The 27,666-nt window shown below is 41.2% G+C and overlaps 1 protein-coding gene across 2 annotated transcripts in view; it reads left to right on the top strand.

The window, feature by feature from the left end:
• Positions 1-691: 691 nt before the first annotated feature.
• Positions 692-27,666, top strand: part of LOC136420703 (collagen alpha-3(IV) chain-like) — a 41,870-nt gene continuing 14,895 nt past the window's right edge. Inside the window, exons 1-14 of one of the 2 annotated variants that reach the window (XM_066407782.1) lie at positions 692-813; positions 923-1,048; positions 8,876-8,934; positions 9,136-9,207; positions 13,845-13,961; positions 14,352-14,378; positions 15,995-16,102; positions 16,305-16,340; positions 16,737-16,781; positions 16,903-16,921; positions 19,217-19,252; positions 19,437-19,574; positions 25,536-25,571; positions 27,545-27,580. In XM_066407782.1, coding sequence (XP_066263879.1) covers positions 988-1,048; positions 8,876-8,934; positions 9,136-9,207; positions 13,845-13,961; positions 14,352-14,378; positions 15,995-16,102; positions 16,305-16,340; positions 16,737-16,781; positions 16,903-16,921; positions 19,217-19,252; positions 19,437-19,574; positions 25,536-25,571; positions 27,545-27,580 — 790 coding nt within the window. In that variant the 5' untranslated portion in view covers positions 692-813; positions 923-987. Of the gene's footprint in view, positions 814-922; positions 1,049-8,875; positions 8,935-9,135; positions 9,208-12,138; positions 12,390-13,844; positions 13,962-14,351; positions 14,379-15,994; positions 16,103-16,304; positions 16,341-16,736; positions 16,782-16,902; positions 16,922-19,216; positions 19,253-19,436; positions 19,575-25,535; positions 25,572-27,544; positions 27,581-27,666 lie in introns of those variants that run through there. The other variant, XM_066407783.1, reaches the window with a different exon arrangement.

Genomic DNA, 27,666 nt, shown 5'->3' with positions numbered 1-27,666 from the left:
ATACATTTTCGTGGTGAATTGGGTTTGAAATATGGAGGTTACAGTTGGATGCTATTGGTTTCGTAAAGACGTCTGCCCCTGAATGCCGTCTCAGACGGAACGAAAACATTCCGAGGTGCACGACTGTTCCCCGCGCTGACATAAGGCAAATTGATAACAGAATTGCAAGGCGGAACGGATCCCCCTTTATTTTCAGAAACGTCGTTTTCGTTTAAATTCGCTCCCTCCTGGTCTTTCTGCCGTCCTGACGCCCATCTGTGCGGCATGGCAAGAATTCGGCTCCCGTCGCGGCTCGCCAGCAATGCGGTGGTTGTTTCCCCGGGTAAACACGCCAGAACAAACTCTGCACGAGAAGTCAAATGAGAAGATTGATTCGAAATTGAGTCGAAGTTCCCGTTTCTGGCAAAAAATACACATAGATCTATGTCATGATGTTAGTACATATTTTCATGTGGACACAAAACTAATGCCGGAGTGTGCCGTGTTGTCCAGAGCAGACCGAGTCTGTAGCTGTGAACGTCTATTCTTGGTCTGTGACGACTACGAGGCTTGTTTGCTCACTAAAAGAGACGGGGCCTCCTCATTCCCCTGCAAGATGTTGGAAAGTAGCGGTATTTTCTCGCACAAGTACATTCCAGCACAAACCCGCATAGATAAACCAAACCAAACTAAGCTATGAAAGCACATCGATGTTTTCCTTCTTAACAATGCGGAGTGACTTCAGTGCTAAGCGTTAAGACTTTATAAAAGCAAAGGCAGACCACAATGCCAGTACAGGTAAAAATCTACGCCCAACCTCCGCCCTCCCAAAAGGTAAACATTCCATATATGTATATTTGCCGAAGCCGGTCGATTTGAATGCTTGTGGCATTTTTCATTATACGCGTTAGGTTACTGGAGGGTCGGTGATTTTACTTTCCAGCGCCCTCGGCGCCGTTGTGGGAAAAGGTTCGACTCTGAAATCGGGAAAGCAAAGTTCCTGAGAAGATGAAGCTGGTGCAGTGGCCCGTGTTTGCAGCTGGGCTCATGTGGGGAGTTCTGCTGGCATGTAAGTAAAGACGCTCACTTCTTTACTCAATAGCGACATATAACCCTACAGATGGCCGATACCCTGACCTTCGCCAGACTGAGTTGGTCTTGAGGGGAAAATTGTTGGTCATCGGCGCCGGATAGGTGTTATCATTCCGTCGATGTTAGTGCAATTACGTGTGTATTGTGAAGTGCCCACGTTATTTGTAAGGAACCGTTCCAACGAGAAGAACGGTTTATGCTTGAAACTATTCATGCATGTTTGTACACAACTGTGATAGTCTATTAAACGTTGATATTTCTGATCTGGTCTGTGTGAAGGACAAACCTGGACATTTAGGAAATGAGTCAGTAGGTAATGCGCCCAGTACTGTGTATCTTAAGCGTGTGGCAGCGAAATATACATCATAGGTAACCCGACACCTTCGTTTTATAAGTCTTGATAATTTCTGACGCCAGACGTCAACTTTTATGTCAGTTTACGTTATAGGAAAACTTTCCAAGAAACAGCACAGCAAGAAATACAATAAGTTACTTTAGGTACGAAAGAGGCAGTTTTGAAAGCCTTTTTTGCATAGGGTTGCTTTGCTCAAACAAGCGAGGTTGAAATGTCCTCAGTGCACACACTTTCAGTAGCTCCCGTTTCATCAACACGGCCTCGTCAAGTTTTGTGTAGATCGGAGGGCCACCGGGATAGCTTCAACCTTCCAATTCAAGTACTAAACTCGAGACTCTATTATAGAATGGATCATCTTCTCGTTAAAATGAAACTTGACGGAAGGAACCCACAAATTCTTAACTTTGTAGGTCGACAGTGACTTATATCTATTGATAGAACCGTGCCTATTTTCTCGCCAACATACCAAACTAAATAGATAAGAAATCTTTCCGCCACACCCTTGCACCGCGACTGTCTGTCTGGTTTGCTGGGTCATACATCAACATCTAGCAGGCACGTACTTTCTTCTTCTCTCTTCCTTCACAATGGATGCTGCGGATACATCAGGCTTTGCCCCAAAGCTATGTTTATTTGGCCGAAAATACTCACGAAAAAGGTCAAAATCTAGAAGACCTGAACATACGAATCTAATTTCAGAGAACAAGAATTCCAAAAGATGTGTTGCAACATTTTTCAGTCACCTGAAAACAGTGTTCATATTGACCATAGCTAACCCCTGAGTTAGTTGACAAACAGTTGCTAACTCAGCATCAAAACCAGATGATCGCAACGTTTGCATGCTAACACATGGAAGAAATATTCGTTTTCTGCAGTACCAAAACGTTTCCTGTTAAAGAACAGATCCAGACCAAACGCAGCAGTGTTTCGGCTTCATTGTACACACACGCAGCAGGCTATTTCTGTTTCAAGAATTACCAAGGCCATGTCGTTATTTACGTGTGAAAAGTACTCGTGTCGGATAAAAAAAGCACTGCATTTCAGCAGAAATAAGGTACAGACAGTAAAATGTCGCGGCACAAGTACTGTTTTGTGTGGACCCTATAGCTAGACTAGCACTTTGTCAGGATGGACATTTTGGAAAACTCAACATGTAAGTGGGGTTAACGTTAACCCCCGTGACACCTATAGGTGCACACATATTTTTCTTTTACTTGGATCAAGAAGGTTCTCTCTATATAGCTATTTAACCTCCTTGCTTGGAACGTTACTATTGACTTCTGTTAAGACTGTAATTTGCTCTCCGGCACACAGCTAACTCTGCCCATTGTGCGGGATTGTGTCCTTATTAACTACAGTGAACAAACAATGGTGATTGCATCAAGTCGGGCTAGCTTTTTTGCTGACTCGGCCCAACCTCTGTTTGTGTGCATTGATGTTTGTTACTGAACTCGGTCGTCTGTCAGTCATGATGTAACAGAGAGATCCCGTCCTGAGTACATCAGCAGTTGTTACATGGCCTTGTGAACTGAGGTGCCATGGCATGGGTAACACCTTAAGGTCAGTTTACACGTTGGTCTGTCGTTCCATTGCCAGACACATGTTGTTTCCGCTAGTCTCCATCAGACTTCTCTGATGGCTACGAAAATAATGGCTGCCGGACAAATCTTAGTAGTGGTGGCAAACTGAGCTCTCGGCGATCCCGACTAATTTCTCTCTCCTCAAATAAGTCTGGTAGCGACACATTTCGCTGCATTGCCATTGGGATGATCGCGATATTACCCAGTAGACGCGGTGGAGAGGAGAGGTCATCAAAAGTGTGTGTGTCGGCAAACTTCTTAAACCAGGCCGAAAATAGTGCGCAAGAAGAAGAGTATTTGCTACCACGTTGATGTTACCAACCATCTGTAGGCCAGCAAGTCTGAACTTCTTTTGGGAGTACAGTATTAGATAAAGTCAGTGACACCAAGTTATGTCAGGAGTAATGTTTCGGTCTCATTTCCAATCCGGGGCCCGGCTGGGCAGCTTCTTGGAACGAAAAATATGATATAAAAGACAACAAAAGACACAAAACGTAACAAATTACTCCTAACCATATCTAGTGCATTTTCTTGATATTCATTTTCAATTTTTCGTTTTCGCAAACAGCCCGGCCGGGCCCCGGATTATCAATGGGACCAAAGCATCAATCTCGTATTGCAAGAAGGATGGCGATGTTGCTTGAGGGTACCAACGGTCCGCCTATTTACCGAAATACACCGGAATACACACAAAGAAGGATGAAATCTACCAAAATACATGTACATAATGTTTTTATGGACAAACATCGCAGATTGCTATATTTTGGTTTACAACAATGTATATATGGCCCTGAGAAGAAGTAATGACTAGAAAATATTGGGCGATCATGGCGACGGAAATCCGTGTCCGTCGCGATGTTATAAGACCAGCTTTAGATATCAAAATGCTTCTTTTGAATAGCTAAGGTCCGGGAAATACACAAAAAGAGGTGAAATCTACCGAAATATAGTATGCTTGTATGGTTTTAAAACATCGTAGGTTGCTATATTTTGGCAAAAGATAAATGTACATTAGGCCCAGGGACGCGTGAAACGGGTCTGCCATCTTGAAATTACGTCGAGGTTAATGAACTCATCGCGCGGTAGATTATCACTCCAAAAAAGAAACTTAAAAAGCTTGTACAGCACAGACATTTAGGGGTCACCTTCTTTAAACTGGAGCCATCTCTTGAGCTGATCTGGGGCCTCGGCCTGCACGCCCGGCACTATCGTCCGTACTGTTGTCAGGGTCCGCACAGACCTACTCACCGATCGCGAGTTGCGCATGAACACTTCTTTGGTTTATGTTAAGTTTGCAGGAAAGAAGTTGTTTCCTACGTTGACCCACCGTTGTGTAGCCTAGTTATCGAACCAAAACAATTACTTCTTCGGCTGCAAACTTAACCTGAAACAAAAACTTGTTAATACGCAACTCATGTCCGTGTGAGTTGCGTTTTAACATATTTGTCACGCAGGCGTACGCACAATACGCACCTCATGCATATTTCAATCATTTTGGGAAGGTTTTAGGGCCCTGTCACACTTGTGCGTATATTCAAGTGCGCGTGAGTTCCGCAGCAACATTTTTTTGGTTTAAGTATATTTTGCGGGGAGGAAGTTGTTTTCTACTTTGACCCATCGTTGTGCAGTCTGGTTATCAAACCAAAGAAATTGCTTCTTCGTCTGCAAACTTAACCTAAACCAAAAGCATGTTTATACGCAACCCATGCGGGCTTGTATATACGCACAAGTGTGACAGGGGCTTTAGGAACGCAGGCATACGCAAGGCACACGCCAGTACGTCTGAAAATTTTGAAACTACTAAAATCTTTCGTGCGAACGCTGTTACGCAGCTTAAACGTTATAAATACGCGGTACATCCGTCCGACATCGGCCAAGTGCGGTAGGGGAGCGCTATGCGTTCGCACTTCATACGGGTTCATACGCTTCTCCTGCGGCACGAGCTCTGAGCAGCGCAGACATAGCGTACTTGCAGCGCAGATACAACGCACGATGAACAGACGTATAGCGAATGAGATTATATGTCACGAATTAGTGCCGTTCGTCCTGCTATAGGGCACCGCATTGTACGCATCAGTATCGTATGCCAAACGCACGGATAACGTACGCATAGCGTACACATAGCGTACTCGACGAATATCCGGGTACATTCTCGATTTGGTTTTACATTGGTCGGGTCGGGTATCTAATTTAGTTAAGGGCAGAGAGGAAACAAACACAACGAGCAAAGTCTACATAGCTTTTAATGTAAAAAATCATTACAGTGTCCCTGTTACACACACATAAAAGTCCTACTTGTCGGCACTTGTGGAGGCGTCTTCTAATAACAGTTTAGGGCCCTGTCAAACTTGTGCGTTTATTCAAGTGCGTATGAGCTGCGCATAAACATTTTCTTGGTTTATGTAAAGTTTGCAGGGAAGAAGTTGTTTTCTCTTTTTTTTCAGACGTTGTGTGCGCCCGGAATACGCTCAGCATACGCACCTGATACGCAGATAGCTATTCACTGCAAGGATGATAGTATTGCGCACTTCATGTGCAAAACATACGTGTCACATACGCAATGGATGCGCTGAGTTCGTTATTCACACGCTATATGTGCGTCACGCAGGACTCAAGAAAATTGGTATTTTCAGCGTACAACGGCGTATTGACAAAATTCAACACGGAACTCTTGAAAGCCCCTGTCACACTTGTGCGTATAAGCAATTCCGCGTGAGTTCCGTATTAAATCTTGAAAACACGCAGTTGTACGCTCAAAATATAAAATTTCTCGAGTTATGCGTGGCACACATATAGCGTATGAGTAACGAATTCAGCGTATGAGACACGTATGATTTGCATATGAAGTGCGCAATACTGTTATCCTTGCAGCGAATAACTGCGTATCAGGTGCGTATGCTGAGCGTATTCTGGACGCACACAAAGTCTGCCGACCGCATGCCTGACGCACTTCCGACTAATGCCAATCGAATTATGAGCGTATTTGGTCGCATTGATATTAGTAGTTACTTAAACTTTTATGGGAAGACGCCTCCATAGCTGACGACAAGTAGGACCTTTTGTATATGTGTAACAGGGACACCAATTTTACTTTTGGAACACGCCATGACATTAAGAACCATTATTTACCCTGTGAATTTGGTTGCGTTGATATCAATAGTTACGAAAACTGTTATTTATATAAGACGCCTCCACAAGTAACGAAAGGTAGACCTTTTATGTGTATGTAAAATGGACAAATTTGTGTGGGGCATTTCAATGATTATTTGAATCAAAAGTTATGTACACTTCGCTGGCTGTGTTTTTTCCTCTCTGCCCTTAACTAAATTGAATACCCGACCAATGAAAAACCAAATCTTGAATGTACCCCGGATGTTCGTCGAGTACGCTATATGCACGCTATCCGTACGTTATCCGTGCGTTTGTCATACGTCACTGATACGTACAATGCGCTGCCCGATCGCAGGACGAACGGCCCTAATTCGTGACGTATATTCTTATAGTCGCTATACGTTCGATCATCATGCGTTGTATCTGCGCTGCAAGTACGCCATGTACACGCTGCGCAGAGATCGTGATCGTTTGAAGCGCAAACACAAAACGCGCTCGTACCTTTCTCGACCGATGTCGGACCATGGTATGCACTGACCATGACGTCTGAGCTGCGTATCAGCGTTCGCACGAAAGTATTCGGTAGTTTCAAAAATATCAGGCGTATACTGGGCAGTGCCTTGCGTGTGCCTGCGTACCTAAAACTTTCAGAAAACGATTGAGAAACGCATCATTAGGTGCGTATTGTGCGCACGCCGGCGTATAACAAAAATGTTAACACGCAACTCACACGGCCATGATATACTAGTACGCACAAGTGGGCCCTGTCACACTTGTGCGTACATGTGTATATTCAAGTGCGTGTGAGTTGCGCAGTAATATTTTTTGGTTTATGTAAAGTTTGCAGGGAAGAAGTTGTTTTCTATTTTGACCCACCACTACTTCCGCCACAGCAAAAAATGTACAGCGAGATTTCTCCTTTGTGTCTACTAAATGTCGGTGCAATGTCAAAGCTTGTTAAAGTTGTAGAAAGTGGCCAGGCGGGCATTCCTCCTCCTCTCGGTGAGAAGGGGCCGCTGCAGGTCGTAGAGTCGTAGAAATCTTTCAGTGCACACAGGCAACACCGGGGGCGCAATCGCCGTGATCGCCCAGTATTTTCTTGTGATTTCTTGTTCCAAGGGCCATATATAATTTGTTATATGTGACAAAACTTGACACAAAATAGCAATCTGCGATGTTTACTCATTAAAGCATACTGTATTTCGGTAGATTTCAGTATCATTTCGCCCTTCTTTATGTGTATTCCGGTGTATTCCGCGACTTGTATTCTGGTAGGCGGATCCTAACATTTTAACTGCCCTTTGAGTTGCAAAAGTACCGAGGTCACTGGTTGCTTTGTAATCACTCGGTGTGTTCCTTGGTGTGTTCATTGCTAGACTTCCAGTGACGAAGTTTAGTCATATCTGGTCGTCCAGCAATGAGACGACTTCGTTACTGAAAAACTCCGAATTATCACTGGAAACCGAGAGATGAGAGTACGTACGGGCCCGGAAAACCACGGACGATCAACTTCACAACGGCAAATCCTTAAACGCCACCACTCTCATTTAACGTTATCACTTGTCAAAACGCAACACTTTTTAGACAACCGACACTGAAGCAATGCAATGTCCAACTCATAAATTTTCGTCAAAAGTTGCAGTACCCTACATATTTAATGTTATGTAATAGAAATCGTGATGATAGAAATATTTGATGATTCATGGCTTTTGTATATAAAATTGCCTTTTCACTTACCAAATTTGAAATAATCAGTATTTTACTCGATCGATGAATTTCCCAGCAATACATTCAATGGGCTGTTTATTCGAGTAGTGTCCTGTTGCATATTTTGTTATATTGATATCTAACCTCCGTGCCGTCTTACTGTAGTACGGTATCGACTCAAAAGATTGTCTATTAGGCTACACCAAGTAATTTTTATGGATGACGTCCTTTGGAGACCCTAAATCTAATGCGAGAGCGCGAAAAAAACAAAACAAGAAGGGCCGAAAAAAACAAGATGCCTAGATTTGAAATATAATAGTCGACGACACATGTTAGGACACAAATTGAATGAGAGAACACCGTGAGTGTAATAACTAACAATTCTTTTATTCATCATGAAAAAGCAATAATTTGAATAAATCAGTTGAAGTTGAACAGCAGTTGTTGTCCTGTCCTGTTTCTTTCGATTTGCAGCACTGTCGTAACTCTTTGGTCGTAGTTACAGGAAGCGGAATTCAGTACTGTTTTTTTTCTGGGAACAGACCAAAATCAATGCGCGCGCGGACGTCATCCATAAAAATTACTTGGTGTAGCCTTACAAACGTTAGCACTGGGACATTCCAGTGATAATAGGACGTGATTGCTGGAAGCCCACTAACGAAATAATGTAATCACTCGGCTTCCAGCACTGAAGAGTCACTCGTCACTGGTAAATCTAGCGCGGAACCCGTGACCTCAGGACTTTTGTTACTGGTTATCTAGTGACGAGTGACCTCCGTACTGGGGCCAGTGATGAATGACTTGTGAACCAGCCTACTTGTCCGCTCATCACAGAAACCGAGTGATGAGCGGAGTTCATTTCTGGAACCCGAGCACCACTAGTGACAAACTTTCTTCCGTGCTGGACGTCCAGTGACGATGTCACTTTGTCCACAAGTTCGTTACTCGGCGCCCAGTGAGGAATCCGTAACCTCCGGGTACCTTTGCTTGTCGATTTTCATTTTGCAATGTTCTTCATAACGCAAGGACTTATTGACTATTCTTGTGACAGGGGCAGAAGGAGATGGTTATGACGTGGGCGGCTTCGGGGGAGGACAAGATGTTCTTGATGTGAGTGCTGAAAATTTGTCTATCAACACTTTTCTCTTTTGGCGACACCTCGAGAGTGGAGGCATTTTTCAACACGATGCGTGATATTAGTGATTATGTAACAGGGCTGAGTGTGATGTGAACATAACATGAGTCAACTTTGTTGTACAAACTGTTTATTTGTTTGTTTCTATGATGAGATGTTTGTTGTTGTGTGTTTAGTGTTCTGGAGCAGGTCAAGGAGGAGGTGGATGTGGTTGCGGCTGTATGTGTCCAGCGCCCAGAGGACCACGGGTATGTCTGAATGGGTCTGCCTAAACTGACCACAAACGACCACAAGCGACCGCAATCAGGTCTATTATGCAGTGTACACGGAGCAAGGACCTTATGCGACGCCCTAGATACATATGCAATTATTTATTGAAAACACGGAGCAAACCTTAATATTAGCTAACGTTATAAGTATCTACCATTTTTCCCATTATTCCACGATCGAAGGACATTTCTTGCCCCGGTGCAGATTGAATATCCAATATATTGGTCGCTCGCGCTACAGGCACTACTTCCGCCACAGCAAAAATGTACAGCGAGATTTCTCCTTTGTGTCTACTAAATATCAGTGCAATGTCAACGCTTGTTAAAGTGCTTAAGGCAGGTGAAAACTAAAGCGCGATCGTGTCTGTTTACCCGCCATGTTGCCTTTACCGTATTATTAGTATTTCTTGAATAAGGCAACATGGCGGATAAACCCCGATAAACATTTTTGCTGTGGCGGAGTAAGGTTATAGATAACAGTATTTCTCCGCGACCCAATAGTAGTTCGGGTATAACGTAGTTTGTTACAGTACTTAAAAAAAAACGTGGTTATTCTTTTATGCATGTCATCGAGGCAGAAGCTGTGGTGAATGGTAGAGGAATACGTCAGTTTTGAGACTGTACGGGTTGGATTACGATGTTCGTTCGGTCGGCTTGACTTCACGTCTGAATATTGTTACCGCCATCTGCTGTGCGTCGGCCACAGTATGATGACCTCTGCTGGCGTTAAATAAAAATGGCTTCCAAAAGAGAACGAGCCGGCAAATTCAAGCTCATGTTCACATATTTTGAAGACTGAAATCAAACACATTCAAATGTTGTAATGTTACCTGGCTTGTGCACCCTTCTATAAATTTTGAAGCGGTGAAGGTTCTCACTTTGGCGTCTTTAACCTTTTGAATCCCTAGAGGTGAAATAGTTTGGTCTGCGACCTTAGCGTTAGCACTTGTTGCGAGGGCGACATTTTTGTGGGGCGACCTGGGTATTTTGCACCGGTCTGAAAATGTATTTCGAAGGGGAATAACATAAAAAAGGGCAAATTCTTAAGACTTGCTGCATATCTTTATAGTTGCATAGACACTCCAGGGCGTCACATAAGGTCCCTGCCCCGGGTACACTGCATATCAGAGATCCGATTGTGGTCATTGGCGGTGTTTAGGCAGACCGTGTCTGAATCTTCTTACATAGGATAACAACATAATCGAGTCAACGTGGTCTGTGACGTTCTGTGACGGTCTGTAATAAAACGGTTTCGGTGAATTGTCATCATTAACGCAAAAGCAGCGTGAAACCGATTTGCCTCGGTGTCAGTACGACGTCGTGCCTCTGGGTACGTGTAGCCTGGTCACCAGTCTCTATAGGTCGGCTTAGGGGTGTTTTACCGGGCCCATTGTGCTTTCTTGAACCGTTTCTGTCAGCCTGTCTTCTTAGCTGTCATATAGACCAAGTTATCGCCTCTCCGTAGACTCGGACTGTCATAAATCACAACTACTCCACCCTGGACCTAACATGTCCGAGGAGAAAATGTATTGTGTCCTTTCATACCTTCAGGAGCCCACCCCCGACCGGGCTAATCGGGTACCACTCCCAGTGCCGTAGAAATACCGGGGAGCTCCCGATGGTAATTGGTTTCCAGACTAGGGTACGTGGGCAATCCTCACCCTCCTCTAGCAGGGTCGAATCGCTCGGGTCCCAGGGTCTTAGGTATTGGCAACGTTACTGACAGTTCCTCATAAATAATTGATAAGCTAGCCTTATTTGGAAAAAAACAGCCGTTAGTTAACTTATAAATGAAAAATGAGCAAGCCTCATTTGGCACAAGAGGTAACCTGATTGGCTGATAGCTTCCCAGCGACCTTTGCGGATTTCCACAAGACTTTGTGGGGTCGTGTGGCGTAACAACAGAGCGTCCCGCTACGAACCAAGTGGTCCCGGGTTCGAATCACGTCATGTCATCGCTTTTGTGCCCTTTAAGGGAAAGGCACTTTACCGTGACGACTTTCATCACTCCACCCAGGTGTGAATGGGTACCTGACTTCGGTTGGGGAAGGTCGTATCGACAACGATGGACGAATATCAATGATGGCGCCGAATGGCAGCCGCCCTGACTCTTGTGACAGTTCCCCAAAATGCAAGTGTGGAGCAAATATGTATCTGTTGCCCATGTGTATTATGTGATTGTAAACCGAGCACTAAAAAGGTTGCCATTGCACGGGTAATTTCTGACCAATAAGATGAGCCAGTGGTAATCCTCTGATTGGCTGAAAGCCGTTTGGCGGTGACGTCACCAATAACTAAAACCTTGGGGCAAAAAAGCAGGGTGGATGCTGGCAGGCTAAGTTGTTGGCGAGCGATTGGAGTCTGCTAGAGGAGGGTGGGTCATCGTTTGCGGGTCACTCTTGGTTAGAGCGGAAAAATTTTTTTAGCTGTCAATCGGATATTTTGGCCGCATCATTGAATCGTAAAATCTTACCATGGCTCCCTACTCAAGTTCTAACGCTCGGTTCCAGGACAGTTTGCTTCTCCCAGCATGCTGTGGGATGAACCCTGTCACCAGTAGCGCTCGTTAGGCAGTACAAAAGACTCGCATACGCATATTCAGTGAAATAGGACGGTTTATTGGAACGCTGTGGAGAAGCGTGTAATCTTCCCATGATGCGGTCAGACTGCTCCAATAAAGGGACAGAAGTTTCTGGCAAAGCATCAGGAGCAAGCCTAAAAATAAGACTTTCAGTACATGGCAAATTGCCAAAAATTCCAGTCATTCCATAGGAATTTCTGTTTGTACCCGGAAGTAGTGTAGATTCCCCGCCCAATGGAGATCGGGTGCTATTATATGTTGGTACTTTCACAACATTTTTCTTTCTCCCCCCAGTCTAGTGTCCTTTCTCAATGTCCTTTGAAGCGGGAATCTAGGCCAGGGGTTTTGTCTAATACATGTAGATAGTCAGTTTGCTGGGCTTCCTAAGAGTTTCTGCGCTCAGGTTTCGTTGAGTTACGAGACTTTTCGTGGTATTGTACCCTCTCTACGTCCGGCTTCAGTGTAGGCTGCATGGCTGCTTCTCCCGCCTGACGATGATCTTGTGCTATGTTAGTACTTTCACTGTTTCTCACTTCTGCTTGGAGGGAGAAGTATCCCTTTCCGTATGGAAGGAGAGCAGGTTTGTGCTACACTTACTATTTGTATTGTCTTTCATGATTGTTTTTGCTGTGTTTAATTGGCTAATGTTAAGTGGTGTCATCCATCATGACTTAACTGGTATGATTCAGAACAGTCGAGGAATTAGCAACTGTCTCTTGTATAAGAAAGATATCAAAATGCTAAACTGCCAACACCCAGGGCACTTTGTTTTTTCTTCATCTCCATACGGATGAATAGACTGAATTATGGAAGGTGATTTGACCTTAACATTGGTTAACATAAAATCGCCATTTTCCCGATAATGGTTGATTGAAATCAATCTGGCAGTTCAATAAACCATCCTTTTTTCTGTTATTCTGTCAGTATCATGTATTACCTTTGCACTAATGCTATATATGTTAGATTTTCTCTCTAGTCGTGCTGACACCATAATATTTCAAATTGAAACTACCGTCCGCCGCACGCAGAATGGCAGTGCTCTTGGACAGGTGCGAACATTATTCCGGGAGAGAAGATTCATCATTAATATATGCCGCTAATTAGCTTTTATACAGCAGCTGTTGTGCCCATCTTGACTTGAAGAGAGTGCCAAGGTCATATAAACGTGACCAAAGAAAAATAAATACACGACAAAACGGTCGTACCATACACATCAGGCCTTCGGTAACATCCCATTTGTTGAGTTGGTAGAACGTCACTCAAAGTCGATCCCCACCGTCATGGCAACGTGAACATTATTCATGGAAAGTTAGCTGGATGCCGTAGCAATGGTAATACTACTATGTCCATGTGTTCCTTGTTGTGTTAGGAGCAAACTTTGAGGAAAATATCGTCCTCAGTCCACTATCACATGCAACATTCAGACAAAAAAGGGTTCCTCACAAACCTTTGTCGTCTGCTTGACAACAGGATTCTGGGTAATAATATGGCGGCGGGAAAATACACGTGCCGTAGGTTGTAGCAACAGAGAGGAGTTTTGATGATTGATCACACTTAGAATCCAGTTGCAGGTTAGCAAAAGAGATTGTAATAAGTTGTCTTGTAAATAATTGTGTTTAGCAGGAAGCAGATGTGACATTTGTCTTATAAACCAGCGAACAACCACGTGGTGTGATTCTCCCACGAATCCCTCAGACTGTGTCAATAAGGGACGGAGAGTTTTTGACGTCGCCAACTTCTAATGCAATGGTTATCGAAGCTTTTCAGCCAGTGTTCTGAATACGTTAATCTATCCGGTTTGCATTGCTGGCGTTATAACTGATTTTGCATCTAGCACATATCCCTAAAATACACCGTTTCTAAAAATCGCGAATTTAAATACCCCGCGAATTTATGTTAACCAACGTTACATCTATTTTCACACAATTGAGTTCAAATTCTAGACCAAACCAACATTAATGGTCTTTTTATGGACCTGATTGCTAGGGTCACCTGACCTTATGGAACTGTGTACATCTCGATTTTTCATATGAAGGGAGGCCCCGGACCCAGAGGACTGCCTGGTCCAGGAGGTCCAGAGGGAATTCAGGGACCAAAAGGGGACATGGGGATGCCAGGACTACCCGGGGATCAGGGAATGAAGGGGCACCAGGTGAGGCCATGTTTGTAATATCACTATGACCTGACCAGAACAACAACTCTTACAATGACAGGTCATGCCTTTTCCTTGTTGTGCATGGTGAGTCATAAAGTATGGCTGGTACCAGTCCTGTAGCCACCGAATATACATTTGAGTGAGCAATGCGAATGAGGTGGTATATTCTGTGATTACAAGCTTAGGGTTATGTCAAGATATACATGTAACCATTATTAAGACCTTGAAATCACTATCAAATGCTGATAATGATCATTCTGGCGGTCAGACTGTGTGGTAAAGTAAAACATTTGGTGATGAGCTTTTCTGAATTCCAGACTCTAGTTTTCCTCTATTTTCTTGTAACAAATGGTGCTCAACATTCTATCATTGTCATCATTTCCACAGGGATTAAGAGGACCACAAGGCCCAACAGTGAGTAACACTTACCTGTATTGTTTGTATATCATTTGACACTACACAATCATGAACAAGGATTGTCACACCTGTTATAATTGTACATAAAAATTAACAGAAAACTCAGTTCATAAAAGTACATGTTGTGGTAATTTGATATTGTTGACAGGTCAGATTGACATTTTGGTTATCAAATCCTAAAAAAGTGCAGTTGGCACCCTGCATCGTTACAGTATTCTTAACATTGTATTTGACATCATCATATTCTGTCATATTTATTGTTATATATTCTGTAATATCTAACGTTATATTAGACTTATCAAACATGATAAACCGATAGTTATTTTCCAGTCCAAATGCTTGTTTGTAGATAGATGCTGTGTTATGCTGTTTAACTTTGAAAATGCAAATTTCTAAGATAAAGCTTTTCAATAATTTGTGACAATAGAAATCAATTAATCAATGCTCAATCTGATATATTTGCTAAAAACTAGACAATGATTGGAAAACTTGGCTTTCCTAGATAGCAGTTATCAATGTGTATGACATTAGTTATAAAAAAAATTAGCACCTAAGTAGCTGTTTGGCACCCACTTCTCTATTGGTTAGAGTTTGGCAGCAGAGAAAAGGTTAACACATCAACTTGAAGTATCTCCTTTAATTTAAGAAACAAAATGGTGATAGAGTGACCATTTTGCATGTTATACATGCTACATTCATAGTAACTGTATACATGTATGTAACATAAAAGTCATGTTCTATCTTGCTTGTATTTTGGGCTGATGTGGCCGATGGTTTACAATTTCCTGTTTTATTTGTCTTGACAAAATGTGCAACAGTGTCCGTTTACCAGTACAAAATCATTAATTAATAGGAATATAAAAACCATGGCTGCATATCTCTCAATATTCAGAAACTTCTGGAGATGATGGCCTTATGACAGTCTTAAGAATAATGACCATAGCATGTTCAGAATACGAGATTTCAAAAGCCGCTGCGGAAGTTCTGCTGCAGTAGCATAGGAAGTTGCTAGATGGCCCTAAATCCAATCATTTGAGGTCTCACAAAGACCTACCCACCTACCAATTATGAATCAATCCATCCAGGCATTCTTGAGTTATTGCCCTGTGGACACATTCCTGCAAGATTCCTAGAATTCTTGCAGACTGCACACAATACTAATACCATTAGGCTTACCCCTAAGGCGTCGCCAAAAATCCGGAAACACAGACACACACGCAGACACATACACACACACACACACACACACACACACACACATGCAAAACAATATCTCCATATTTCATGGAGGTAAATAAAAAGAGAGAATCCGTCAGCCTCACCTCACCTATCCCTTGACCTCTTTGTGGGTCATTGGGGTTGATGACTTTAATAGTTGCTCTACTATCTACATACTGACCCTAATTTTTTCAGGACTGAAACAGCAAACACAACATTTTTCCCTAGGTCTAAAAACCCGGTGCTAAGTTTGAAAGAGTGCAACTTTTAGACCACTCGGCTTTATCCAAAAATTCTAAAAGTCCCATGCATTGTATCATCTTGTAGTACAATTTTCTTTACTGAAAGTGGAAAAATATGAAACTTGCGCATATCTTCCCCTGTGTGACCTATAGGGGCCACCTGGGCCAAGTGGACCTGAGGGTCCTGCTGGCCGGCCAGGGGATACAGGTATGAAGGGAGACCAGGGCTTACCAGGCAAAGGTGGTGAGAAAGGAATACGGGTAGGAATTCTTCCATTATTGTGTTTTCTTTGATTTTGATTAACTATAGTTTATACTGTACTGTTATCATACGTTTGGATCCTTTTCATGAAGCATTTTGTATAGTACACTATGCCAGTACACAAAGTATTTTTACTACACATTATCAGTGAGTGCCATGTTATAACTAATATTATTAATGCTGGACATTTGTTCATCACAGGGAATGCAGGGTTTACCAGGAATACCAGGAGAACCGGTAGGCCACACACATATCAAAATGTGTAAAACTAAATTTTTTTTCATTCCAAAATGTTGAAGCTGAAAAAAAACTTGATTCTCAGTTTTCCATTTAAAAGCGGCATATAACGTTACCTAAAGATAGATGATGTGTGTTAGTTAGTCTCTCAGTTATTATTAGATGTGCTGGATTTTAAAATATATCCCTGGCAGAGGCTCGGCACTGCCCAATTGCACCATGAATCAGGAGTGGGAGGGAATTGATGACCTTTGACTACTGGAACAGTCACAACATTGTGTCATCATAATGCTTTTGGTTATAGAGTAGACGATACACTATAAACAAAATTATGATGGACATGAATGTTTGAAAGTATCCATCAGACAGCCAATGTTTTTGTTTGTTTGTTTGAAGGGGATGCTTGGTGAGCAGGGACCTATGGGAATGCCTGGTTTGTGTGTAAGTATGACTTATGTAACATTACAAATACTTGGTCATCTTTTTCTACATTATAAAACATAATGTAAATAGGTTGATAATGGATATAAAAGCTAATTGCATTATTTTTGGGTTTCAACAGGGTCCTAAGGGTGACAAAGGTAAGTCTTCAGAATCTTTTATCTTTTATCTTTTTTTAATCAATCTGTGGATTTTTAATGTGATAATAGAATTCTTTCAGGTCAGGTTGAATATGATCATGGAATTTAAAGGCATAGTCAACCCCAGAATTAGGTGTTATTTTGTAAAAGACCACATCTTTATGAATACAAAATCAACCAAATTTGTAGAAATTATTCACAGATGAACAAATAGATGAAATTCAGGAATTGAGTAGTGCCCCTTGAAGTTCATGAAGACCCATGGGGTGTGATGCATGATGAGAATCATCCCTTAAAGGAGTCCTAAACTCTAGAAGGGAGCATTATTTTCCACTGGATTATGTATCAATGAATACATAACCAGCCGACTTTTTGCAGAATTCCGCTTGTGGTGAATTACACAAGGTGTGTTTTGTAAAATAATATGTAACACACTAAACCCGTGCAGACCCATGTATTCCCTATACGTGCACATGTATACTCACTTCCTTCATCTTGAATATTTTTGGCATGAGGGGGGTTAAGCACAATAAGAACTTCTGGTCAGTTGTTAATAAGATATAAAGGAAGACATAACAAGACAATTTTTTCTTAACCCCCCTGACATTCTTTGTGTAACCTAACTTTTGTCAGGCCTTGTCAGGTACATTGTATTCAGGCATAGGCTGAGGTTTTTTAATCTAATTAATTAGAAAATAGAGGATCACCTGGGGAATTTAGTAGAATACTCAATGCTTTTTTATTTGCACCGGACTAGTGGGTACTTTATTGTATACTGTAATAAGTATTCATTTTTACTTCCTAAAATTATTATCTATTGGAAATAATTCCCCCCCTCTTGAGTTTGTTCTTAATATGGGATAATTGTTCCAGGTCAAATTTTGGGTCAACGCAAGAGAAGAAATAAGTTGCTAAGGCCAGACCATTTTTTTTTGCTTCTGGGAATCGCCTCTCCATTTTGAAAGAAAAAAAATTGGATCACTATTCCCATTCACAAATTTGTACTCACAATTTTACTATTTGTTCAGTTGTAAAACTCAATAGCCACCAAAATAGATTATTAAGGCCTGCACAGGTGTGGTCACATTTTCATAAGAAATATTTTTTCATTTATTTAAACTTTTTCTCAATTTCAATCCATATCTTACAGAGCAAAAGGTAATTTTGTTACTGAAATTATAGTACTACATCAAAGAAAGGGGTTCATTTCATGAAATGAGCCATACAAAGCTGAAACTTGAATAATCATCTTATTCTTTATGTTATGTAAACCCTTATCTTCACCCCAGACTATTTGCAAAAAATGCTGTTTTTTTCCGCCCTGTCACTCCAATTTTTTTCTGAAAAATCTGAGAAATTCAGCAAATAAAATTGGAGTGGCCTAATGGTAGAAATTTATGGAAAACTCTTCACACAATCGCCACAAACATTATTTGCAACATTTTTTTTTTGTCAGGGCCTTTTTTCGAGTCTTAAGTATGGGTTTCAATGGGATGATTGAAGATCATTTTTTTTACCCAAAGCAAGCGGAAAATACAGTTATTAACTTAAGGCTATAAGTTGACAAACAAGTATCCAGAAACACATTGCAAAGGGAATGTTTAAGCTTAATCCAAGATTTGTTAAGAGCACCCAAGTTACATTGTAAAGTTTGTCCAATGGTTTTCATGATATATATAACATGTTACACCTGGCTGTAAGTATTCTGAAGGGTACTGAGGGGGTCACCAGGGGGTACTATGGGGGATGGATCAGAATATTGATGCTGTACAATGCAACTGCTGCCTACTCCAGGTTCAAAGTCAAGTTGCCAATACAATTACGTTGAACTTCTTAGATTCAGAAAAATATTACTAGCAGAACCAGAACACACTCCTCTGGGGTTGACTATGCAACTATCTATGTTAAACTTGTGTAGATATGGATGCAATCTATCAATGCAGTCACTACATGAAGTACATGTGAACATTATATGCATTGCTTTTATTTACATTGCACATTTAATTTTCTGTCAGTTGGCAAGCATCTCAGTCTGTATTTAACCGTAACTCTGAACAATGAGAATGACAGTCCTGAAGGGGGCCTGCATCTCCTTTTACGCAGAGTGTACTCAACCATTCCATGGTGTATTATCGATGCATAACTGAATTTAGCGTAAACTAAAGATTTGATGTAATACTGGTAGCTATACTTTTCTTGTTCGGGTTGCCCCCCGAAGCTCTGTCTTAATAATGACTTTACCCCATTATTTTCTTGTGAGTTTATATGAGTGTGGTTTGTGTATTCTGTATCCAGGACATCCAGGATTGCCAGGTCAACCGGGACAGTCAAGTGAGTATGCATTAGATATCACAATTTGTAGAATTATTTTAATTTATGTGCACACACATGCCCTTGAATGTATACTATAGGCATTGTGAAAAACACTTCAGAATTGCCCATTTGTGTGAAGAAAAATCTAGAAACGTCATGCTATGCTATTAACTGGTATGTGCACATTATATCTTCTCCACAGTTGAGGGCAGACCTGGTCCATCAGGGCCCCTCGGACCTCGTGGTGATAAAGGTGATACAGGGCTGCCGGGCGCTCCAGGACCATCAGGAATAACTGTCAAGGGAGACCGAGGAGAACCTGGGCAAGGAGGGCTGCCAGGTCATTCAACTCTTATCTTTTATGTCAATCAAAAACAGAAAAATGTCAGGTCAAGAGTTTTTAGTGTACATTGCATACCTGGCAAACCATCTCATGGCATAACACATCATCTTTGCATTGAAGAGTGCATGCTGCATATCTCGACAGAGTTTGAAGATCTCATACCTCCATGAAATTTGTATTTTTTTTCAATGTTACAAAATGTATGTGGATGGTGGTGTTTATTTGTGATTTAACTGCACATTTGAGCATTTGTGTAGATCAATGTCAAAGCTAGTTGAATGCCCACAATGATGAAAATCTGACTTCCCCATCTTCAGTTAGCTTGTTTGGAAGATCTTTACAAAAATGCCCCTGCATTCCAAAAGCAAATGCTGAAAGGCCGAAATCTATTCCACTTAATGTCCTGCCGTTGAAAGCTACATGCAGCCCATTGAGACTACAGCATGTCCAGGTATAGAGGTGATTGTATAAATTTCCATTAAATTGTGGAGATTTTGACTATCTAGAATAGTATTATGCAGAAACTTAAACATACAATTTGATACCTTTCTGTCTATAGATACACATGTAAGTCTAGAGTCAGATTCTTGGATCCTTCTGTAGTTGTTTGGCCCACCATTTTACACGGTTTTATTTGTAATTAACAACTTGTACAAGTTCTGTTGTCCCTTTCTTCAGTTATCCTCCTGGGAAGATTTCCACAAAAATACTGCAGCTGTAATTCCACTGTGACAACAACCTGCTAGCCAGCCCAAACTTATGTCGCTTTTTCCCATACACAAGCCTGACCAATCCAACACCCAAAATTGTGACCATGTCCAGAACATGAAATATCAAAGCTGGAAGTTCTGCTGCAGTATCCTGACAAGCCGGTAAAAGGCCATTACACTACTGCATGTAAAATTTGCAAGATTTACAAGGCCGCACACCAATTCTATTTGTTGCTTCTCGGAATCGCCACTTTTTCCCAATTTAAAAAAAACCCAGCCACACCTCCACCTCGACCAATCAACCTCTTTGAAACTCCGATTCGAATCGGCCATGACCCGATAAATCCCTTTCTAAATTGCCTTAACGACTAATGTAACATGACCAATTAACGTCCAATTTATTAAAAACGTATTTATCTTAAAACCGCGCGGACAGAGCCAAAGGTTTAACCAATGGGCAGAAATATCAGCTCTTCTGAAAAGAAAATGCATGGTCTGTAAGTTTTTCCCCGCCTGTTTAACGCCGTGCAAGCATGTATTCATACTGATGTATATGATATAGAATTGTGCTAGGCTTACCTATTATAGTCCACTTCAGTCTTTTCCCTTCTAGCGCTATGCTTGAAGAACATAGACCAGAAAAAATGCACAGTAACTGTCCAAAGTGGTCTACAGACAAATGATAGTAAAGTCACTGTGTTTGTCCCACCGCTTGCTTGACGCGATGGAAGAAAACAATGTTGATTTATGAATTTCACCGACATTCGCGGCAAGTGGCTTTCACCACTATGTTTTGCCGTGCAAAAATTCACCACCGTTGCGGGGGTTGCTTATAGGTTGTATCAAAGTTTCCTAAAACTGGTAAGAGGTTCAAACCTTGAATCACCATGGATAGTCTGAATATCAAAGAAAGGTTTAACGTCAGCAACTTTTAAAAGATACTAGCTATTGTGTAGGTTAGACATGACGAAGTACGCGGTGTCGAATTACATATGAAATACGTCATACATAACGCTTCCGTGCAACTTGTTGTTACTGGTTCAGTTAATATTCTGTTATGTTGCTGGACGTAAACCTTTTTCATTGTTTTGTAATAGAGAGAGATGGCTAAGGATTATACTTATGACGTTCTTTGTTGCTCATGAGAACAGGCTTTTGCATAATGCACCGAGACATGTGGAAATGACCCAAACTGGATGTAAACAGGTTCTGCACGTAAATAGGTCATGTTACGTTACATCTGGCAAAACAAACTCGCCTGTGAGATGTGGGAGGGTGTCAGCTTTTTAAGGAATTGCTGTCAGGTTGACAATTTTGGCCCTTTGGAAATGATACAAGCCGACCGCGATTAAACCTTTCATAGGTTTCATGGCGGTCGGCAAATATCCTTTTAAAAGCAGACACTTTCTCACATCTCACTGGTGAGTTTGTTTTGCCAGATGTAGTCGTTAAGGCAACTTACATGTAGAAAGCGATTTGTCCGGTCATGGCTAATTGGAAGAGGTCAAATGGTCGGGGCAAAGAAATTCACATAATTCAACTATTAAACTATAAAACGATAAAAATTAATAGAGTTCCACGAACCCATACCTGCAACAAAATGTAAAAATTCATTTTGTTTAATGCTGCTGTTGATGAGAGGTCTTTCAGGCAACACATACCAGTAAAACTTTAAGTGAAACTCCTGTTTCCACCAACTTACATGTACCTTGCATGTACAGGATCTGGTTTCCCTAAATCTCTTTGTGTTTTGACCACTGTATATAGGGCCCCTGGGGACAGGCCCTGGCAGCAGGGGAATACTTGCCCCAGTGTGTCAACTGACAGCTGCCACGTGTTTGACAGTCCTATCATGCAATGCAAAAGATTTATAAATTGTCCTCATTAATTATGCAAATTAGATTCTAATTGGCACCATTAGCATATGAGTATCTAAATCATCACTTAAGCTATCTACACATAAGCTATCTTAATCATGACGATCTATCAATACCTTCTTGAGCTATTCTCTTTCAAACTCTGAAACAAAATTGTCCCGTCAATTTCAAATAGCTGCTAAGGGGCCAAAACTAACGGGGGGTGCCCTAACATCGCACGCGCCCTAACATGGCACAGATTTTTTATTGACCCTATTTTGCTTAAGTACGCTGTGTTTGTGACCACTGACTATGCTGATAAGGAAGGTAAATAAATGAAGTTCATGCACATAGCTGTCATTTGCATTCGAAACATATTTGTACATTATTCATTTCTTGTTTTGTCGAAAAATAGTATTTTGACAATAATGCTGGTAGCGCTGAGTAGACTGAGTAGAGGGTCACTGCGTAGCTAGAGGTCCCGGCGCCTAAATATACGACCTGTGCCAAGCTGATACACAGCTATCATTCACGTAAGAGATATAACTTCATAAAACACTAAAAATTTGGGTCTTAAAGTGTTTGTTTACTAGAAAACCGACCAAAGAAAAACAACGTAAACATCGCTGTCGTCTGGCGACGTTGTTTTCCCGCCTTTTTTCCTCGCCGTGTTGGTGGCAGGGCGATTTAACGCACAGCGAGGTCCAGAGATTTGTTTGGCTCTAACTTGTGATTGGTACCGTCTATGAAAAGGAAACTGAACACAGAGATGGCGAAGACATTAGGCAATAAGTAGACGGAGTATTGTTGATGTAAGCGGTGTCGTTTTCTCGTAATCATTTTGTCAGTCGGGCCGCATGCAATACGTACGTCGGGCCACGCACACAGTGCGGAGTAGCCTATTTCCCGTGAAATCCCCACTGGGATGCGCTAGATATAGCCCTTCTCACATGACGTTAGAAGTGCACACAGTCAAAATTCCGGTCAAACGAAAACTAGAATATAGTAGACTGCAAGTTCCATTTACATTTTCTTAACTCCGTCACCAACTTCCGTCACAATCAAGAGAGCAATAGTATAAAAGCGTACCAAGTTAGGCACACTATCAAGCGTAGCACTAAATCAGACGTACATTCGCGAAAACGTCTCACAGAGTTTGCCGCTTGTAACTCGGAGCGTGAAGGGCTCATGAGCAGTCTGAATACATTTCTTATCCAAGTATTTTCTCTAGATGAATGTGTTAAAAATTCATTCATCAAAACCTGACCACTCTCTGGCAACCAGCGATGGAGCGCCGTGAGTTCGAGCGCGTATAAAAACGTGCGATGTTAGGGCATCCCCCGTTACACAACTTAATCTCACTCCAAAGAGCTATCTACAACTAAAGAATCATGACCATAGCATGCCCAGAACATGACATATGAAAACCTGAAAACCTTGGAAAGTTGCTATAGGGTCAAATAATTGAACATTTTGAGGTTTGTAAAGACCTACCCAAATACCAAATATCAAGACAGGCAGGCATTATCCAGTTATCATGTTCACAGACAGGCACAGACACACATGGTCCCCAAAACATAACCTTCTTGGCAAAGGTAAATATTACAATTTGGACCTTGGAGTAACATGTATATTAACAAAAAGCCATGGCCTGTTTCCATTGACAAGTTCCCCATGGAACTTGGAAGGTCACACTTCAAGTAAGGGGCAACAAAGTTTTATGAACTATAAATCAAACTTCTTTTGTCAAAAATGCATGTCATTGAATGTATGTTGCACTGTAAGCAAGTTAATTACAATATAGAAGTCTACAGACAAGAGTAATTTGTAATCTAACGTTAGACATACTTATTATCACATCAATATGTTATGAAAATAGTTCTTCCCTCTACAAACACAGTCTCCCAGTCTTCTGAGAACTCAATACATGTAATTGTTCATAGGGTCTGGCCCCCAAGTTCCCAGGCACCAAAACTTGATACAAATCCTTTGATGTAAAAAATTATATCCCTGTACTGTCTTAATGTGGGCAATAACATTGTGTATATAAGGACAAGTCTGAGGTTTATCACAGCAGTTTAACAACAATTTTGTTAACGTTGATTAACATAAAATCACAATTTTTTCGATAATGGTTGATTGAAATCAATCTGGCAGAACAATAAACCATCCTTTTTTCTGTTATCCTGTCAGTATCATGTATTACCTATGCACTAATGCTATATATGTTAGATTTTCTCTCTAGTCGTGCTGACACCATAATATTTCAAATTGAAACTACCGTCCGCCGCACGCAGAATGGCAGTGCTCTTAGACAGGTGCGAACATTATTCCGGGAGAGAAGATTCGTCATTAATATATGCCGCTAATTAGCTTTTATACAGCAGCTGTTGTGCCCATCTTGACTTGAAGAGAGTGCCAAGGTCATATAAACGTGACCAAAGAGAAATAAATACACGACAAAACGGTCGTACCGCATACATCAGGCTTTCGGTAACATCCCGTTTGTTGAGTTGGTAGAACGTCACTCAAAGTCTGCTTGACAACAGGATTCTGGGTAATAATATGGCGGTGGGAAACTACACGTGCCGTAGGTTGTAGCAACAAAGAGGAGTTTTGATGATTGATCACACTTAGAATCCAGTTGCAGGTTAGCAAAAGAGATTGTAATAATTGTGTTTAGCAGGCAGGAGATGTGACATTTGTCTTATAAACCAGCGAACAACCGTGCAGTGTGATTCTCCCACGAAGCCCCCAGACTCTGTCAATAAGGGACAGAGAGTTTTTGACGTCGCCAATTTCTAATGCAATGGATATCGAAGCTTTTCAGCCAGTGTTCTGAATACGTTAGTCTATCCGGTTTGCATTGCTCGGGCGTTATAACTGATTTTGCAACTAGCACATATCCCTAAAATACACCGTTTCTAAAAATGGTGAATTTAAATACCCCGCGAATTTATGTTAACCAACGTTAACAGTTTTAGCTTCTCAAACTGAATTATTTTTTTCAGCATACATACTCACTGGTATAGTACAAATTGCATCTGTTGCTACTGTTGTCAAGTTCTAAATGTCAATTATATGATACGGTATACGGTATTGAAAAAAAGAAAAGCCTTTGAAGGTGTTGCACTTGAATTTGTTGATGTAATTACTGGGGGTATCTGGGGGTATGTATTCTTTGGAAGTGAAAATGCATTAATATTTATATTATAATAGTTAACTTTGATCTATGTATTGATATTGACTTTTTTTAGCACATTGATGAAATGTGACCTAATCATAAGAAGCATGTTTAGTTTCATGTAGCTGCACATTTGTCCACAATACTCTCTAGTTATTTCTCAGTCATTTCTCATAAATGGGTATGACTTTTTGCCCCTTTTCTGCAGGTCAGCAAGGACCCCCAGGTCTACCCGGACTAAGAGGTGAGTGTTTTCCTTGGTATCGAAACTTGAAGATAATAGCGACAATGAGAAGTAGTTTACTAGATAGACTAAACTTTTTTTTTTTCGTCTTATATTTAAGTATGGAAAGTAAACTTTAGTTGATCATATATTTGTTGATTACTTTATCAATAATAACTATTTACTGTAGGCATGTGGCATAAGAACATGGGTCTGTAATGTGAAACATACATTTTCTTTTATACAAATGTCATGTATATTGTTCGAAATCTTGTTTAGTTTTTAGTAGTTTTTATTTAAAATGTGCTTATTCTTTGCCATGACCAATGTAACATTTGTGTGAGGAAAAAGGGCTGTCTGTGAGTAAGTGACGCAAAAAAAAATGCCCAAATTTCATTTTGGAGACTTCTGTTTTGTGACGCAACCATGCGACCTAAAGTCCGCAGAGACCCAAAGACTGACTGCAGCTGCAGAGTGTCCCGACCACTGCAGCAGCAGAACACAGGACATGATGATGAAAGTCAGGCCTGGTGTTTGTCTCACAGATGTAACGTTGGGTAACATAAATTTGGGATTTTTCCGATAATGGTTGACTGAAATCAATCTAGCAGAACAATAAACCATCCTTTTTTTCTATAATTCAGTCAGTATCATGTACTATCTTTGCACTAATCATATATATGGTAGATTTTGTCTCTAGTCGTGCTGACACCATAATATTTCAACTTGAAACTACCGTCCGCCGCACGCACAATGAAGGTGCTGTCGGACAGGGGGGCACATTAATTCGGGAGAGAAGATTCGTCTTGAATATCTTACCGCTAATCACATTTTATACAGCAGCTATTCGTTCCATCCTTGGCTTGAGGAGAGTGCTATGGATATAGACGTGTCCAAGAAAAAAAAATACACGAAAAAACGGCCGTACCGCACACATCAGGCCAGTTCGGGAACAACCCGTGTGTTGAGTCGGTAGAACTTCACTCAAAGTCGGCCCATCGTCATCATCGGGCAACGTGTAATGTTACATTATTCATGGAAAGTTAGCTGGATGCCGTAGCAATGGTGATACTACTATGTCCATGTGTTTCTTGTTGTGTTAGGAGCAAACTTTGAGGAAAATATCTTCCTCAGTCCACTATCACACGCAGCATTTAGACAAAAAAAGTGTTCCTCACAAACCTTTGTCGTCTGCTTGACAACAGGATTCTGGTTAACAATATGGCGGCGGGAAAATACACGTGCCGTGTTGTAGCAACAGAGAGGAGTTTTGATGATTGATCACACTTAGAATCCAGTTGCAGGTTAGCAAAAGAGATTGTAATAAGTTGTCTTGTAAATAATTGTGTTTAGCAGGAAGCGGATGTGACATTTTTCTTATAAACCAGCCGACAACCATGTCGTGTAATTCTCCCACGAAGCCCTCAGACTGTTCCAATAAGGGACGGAGAGTTTTTGACCTCGTCGCCATATAATCCATGCTTATCGAAGCTTTTCAGACAGTGTTCTGAATACGTAAGTCTGTCAGGTTTGCATTTCTAGCGGTATTACTTATGTTGCATCTAGCACATATCCCTAAATACCCCGTTTTCGAAAAATCGCGAATTTAAGTACCCCGCGAATTTATGTTACCCAACGTTAACGTTACAATTATAACAGATATGGTAGCAGTTCAAAGGGTAATAAACATGACCACATAACCATAACCCTTAAAACAACAAAATTGAAAAGTACATTTTGTATCAATGGAGATATGATCTGTTTCTATAATACTTTTGTTTGATAAGTTTATATCTCTTGTACTGTCACCTGGAGTAAGAAGCTGACCACTAACAATGGCCTGTGGAGCAGCCGGTAAATTGAAATTAAAATTCCCAAGTCCAAGACCCAGATTCTTACTTAAATCACAAATACGTCAGACTTTTTAAGGTACATTTGAAGCAATGTGTGCCCTGCTGGAATGTAATCCTCATGCAGTTGTGTTCTGTTTGAAGGTCCACCTGGCGAAGCTGGTCGGGATGGTTTCCCAGGTAAGTAGTGCTTGCTGATCCAACAGCTTTTTGAATATGAAAAATAGAATTTTGGAAATACTGGTGAATATCTTTGCAGCAGCTGA

The sequence above is a fragment of the Branchiostoma lanceolatum genome, chromosome 15 (genome assembly GCF_035083965.1).
Source record: "Branchiostoma lanceolatum isolate klBraLanc5 chromosome 15, klBraLanc5.hap2, whole genome shotgun sequence".
NCBI classification, from domain to species: Eukaryota; Metazoa; Chordata; class Leptocardii; order Amphioxiformes; family Branchiostomatidae; genus Branchiostoma; species Branchiostoma lanceolatum.
This window is presented reverse-complemented; position numbering and strand designations above follow the sequence as displayed.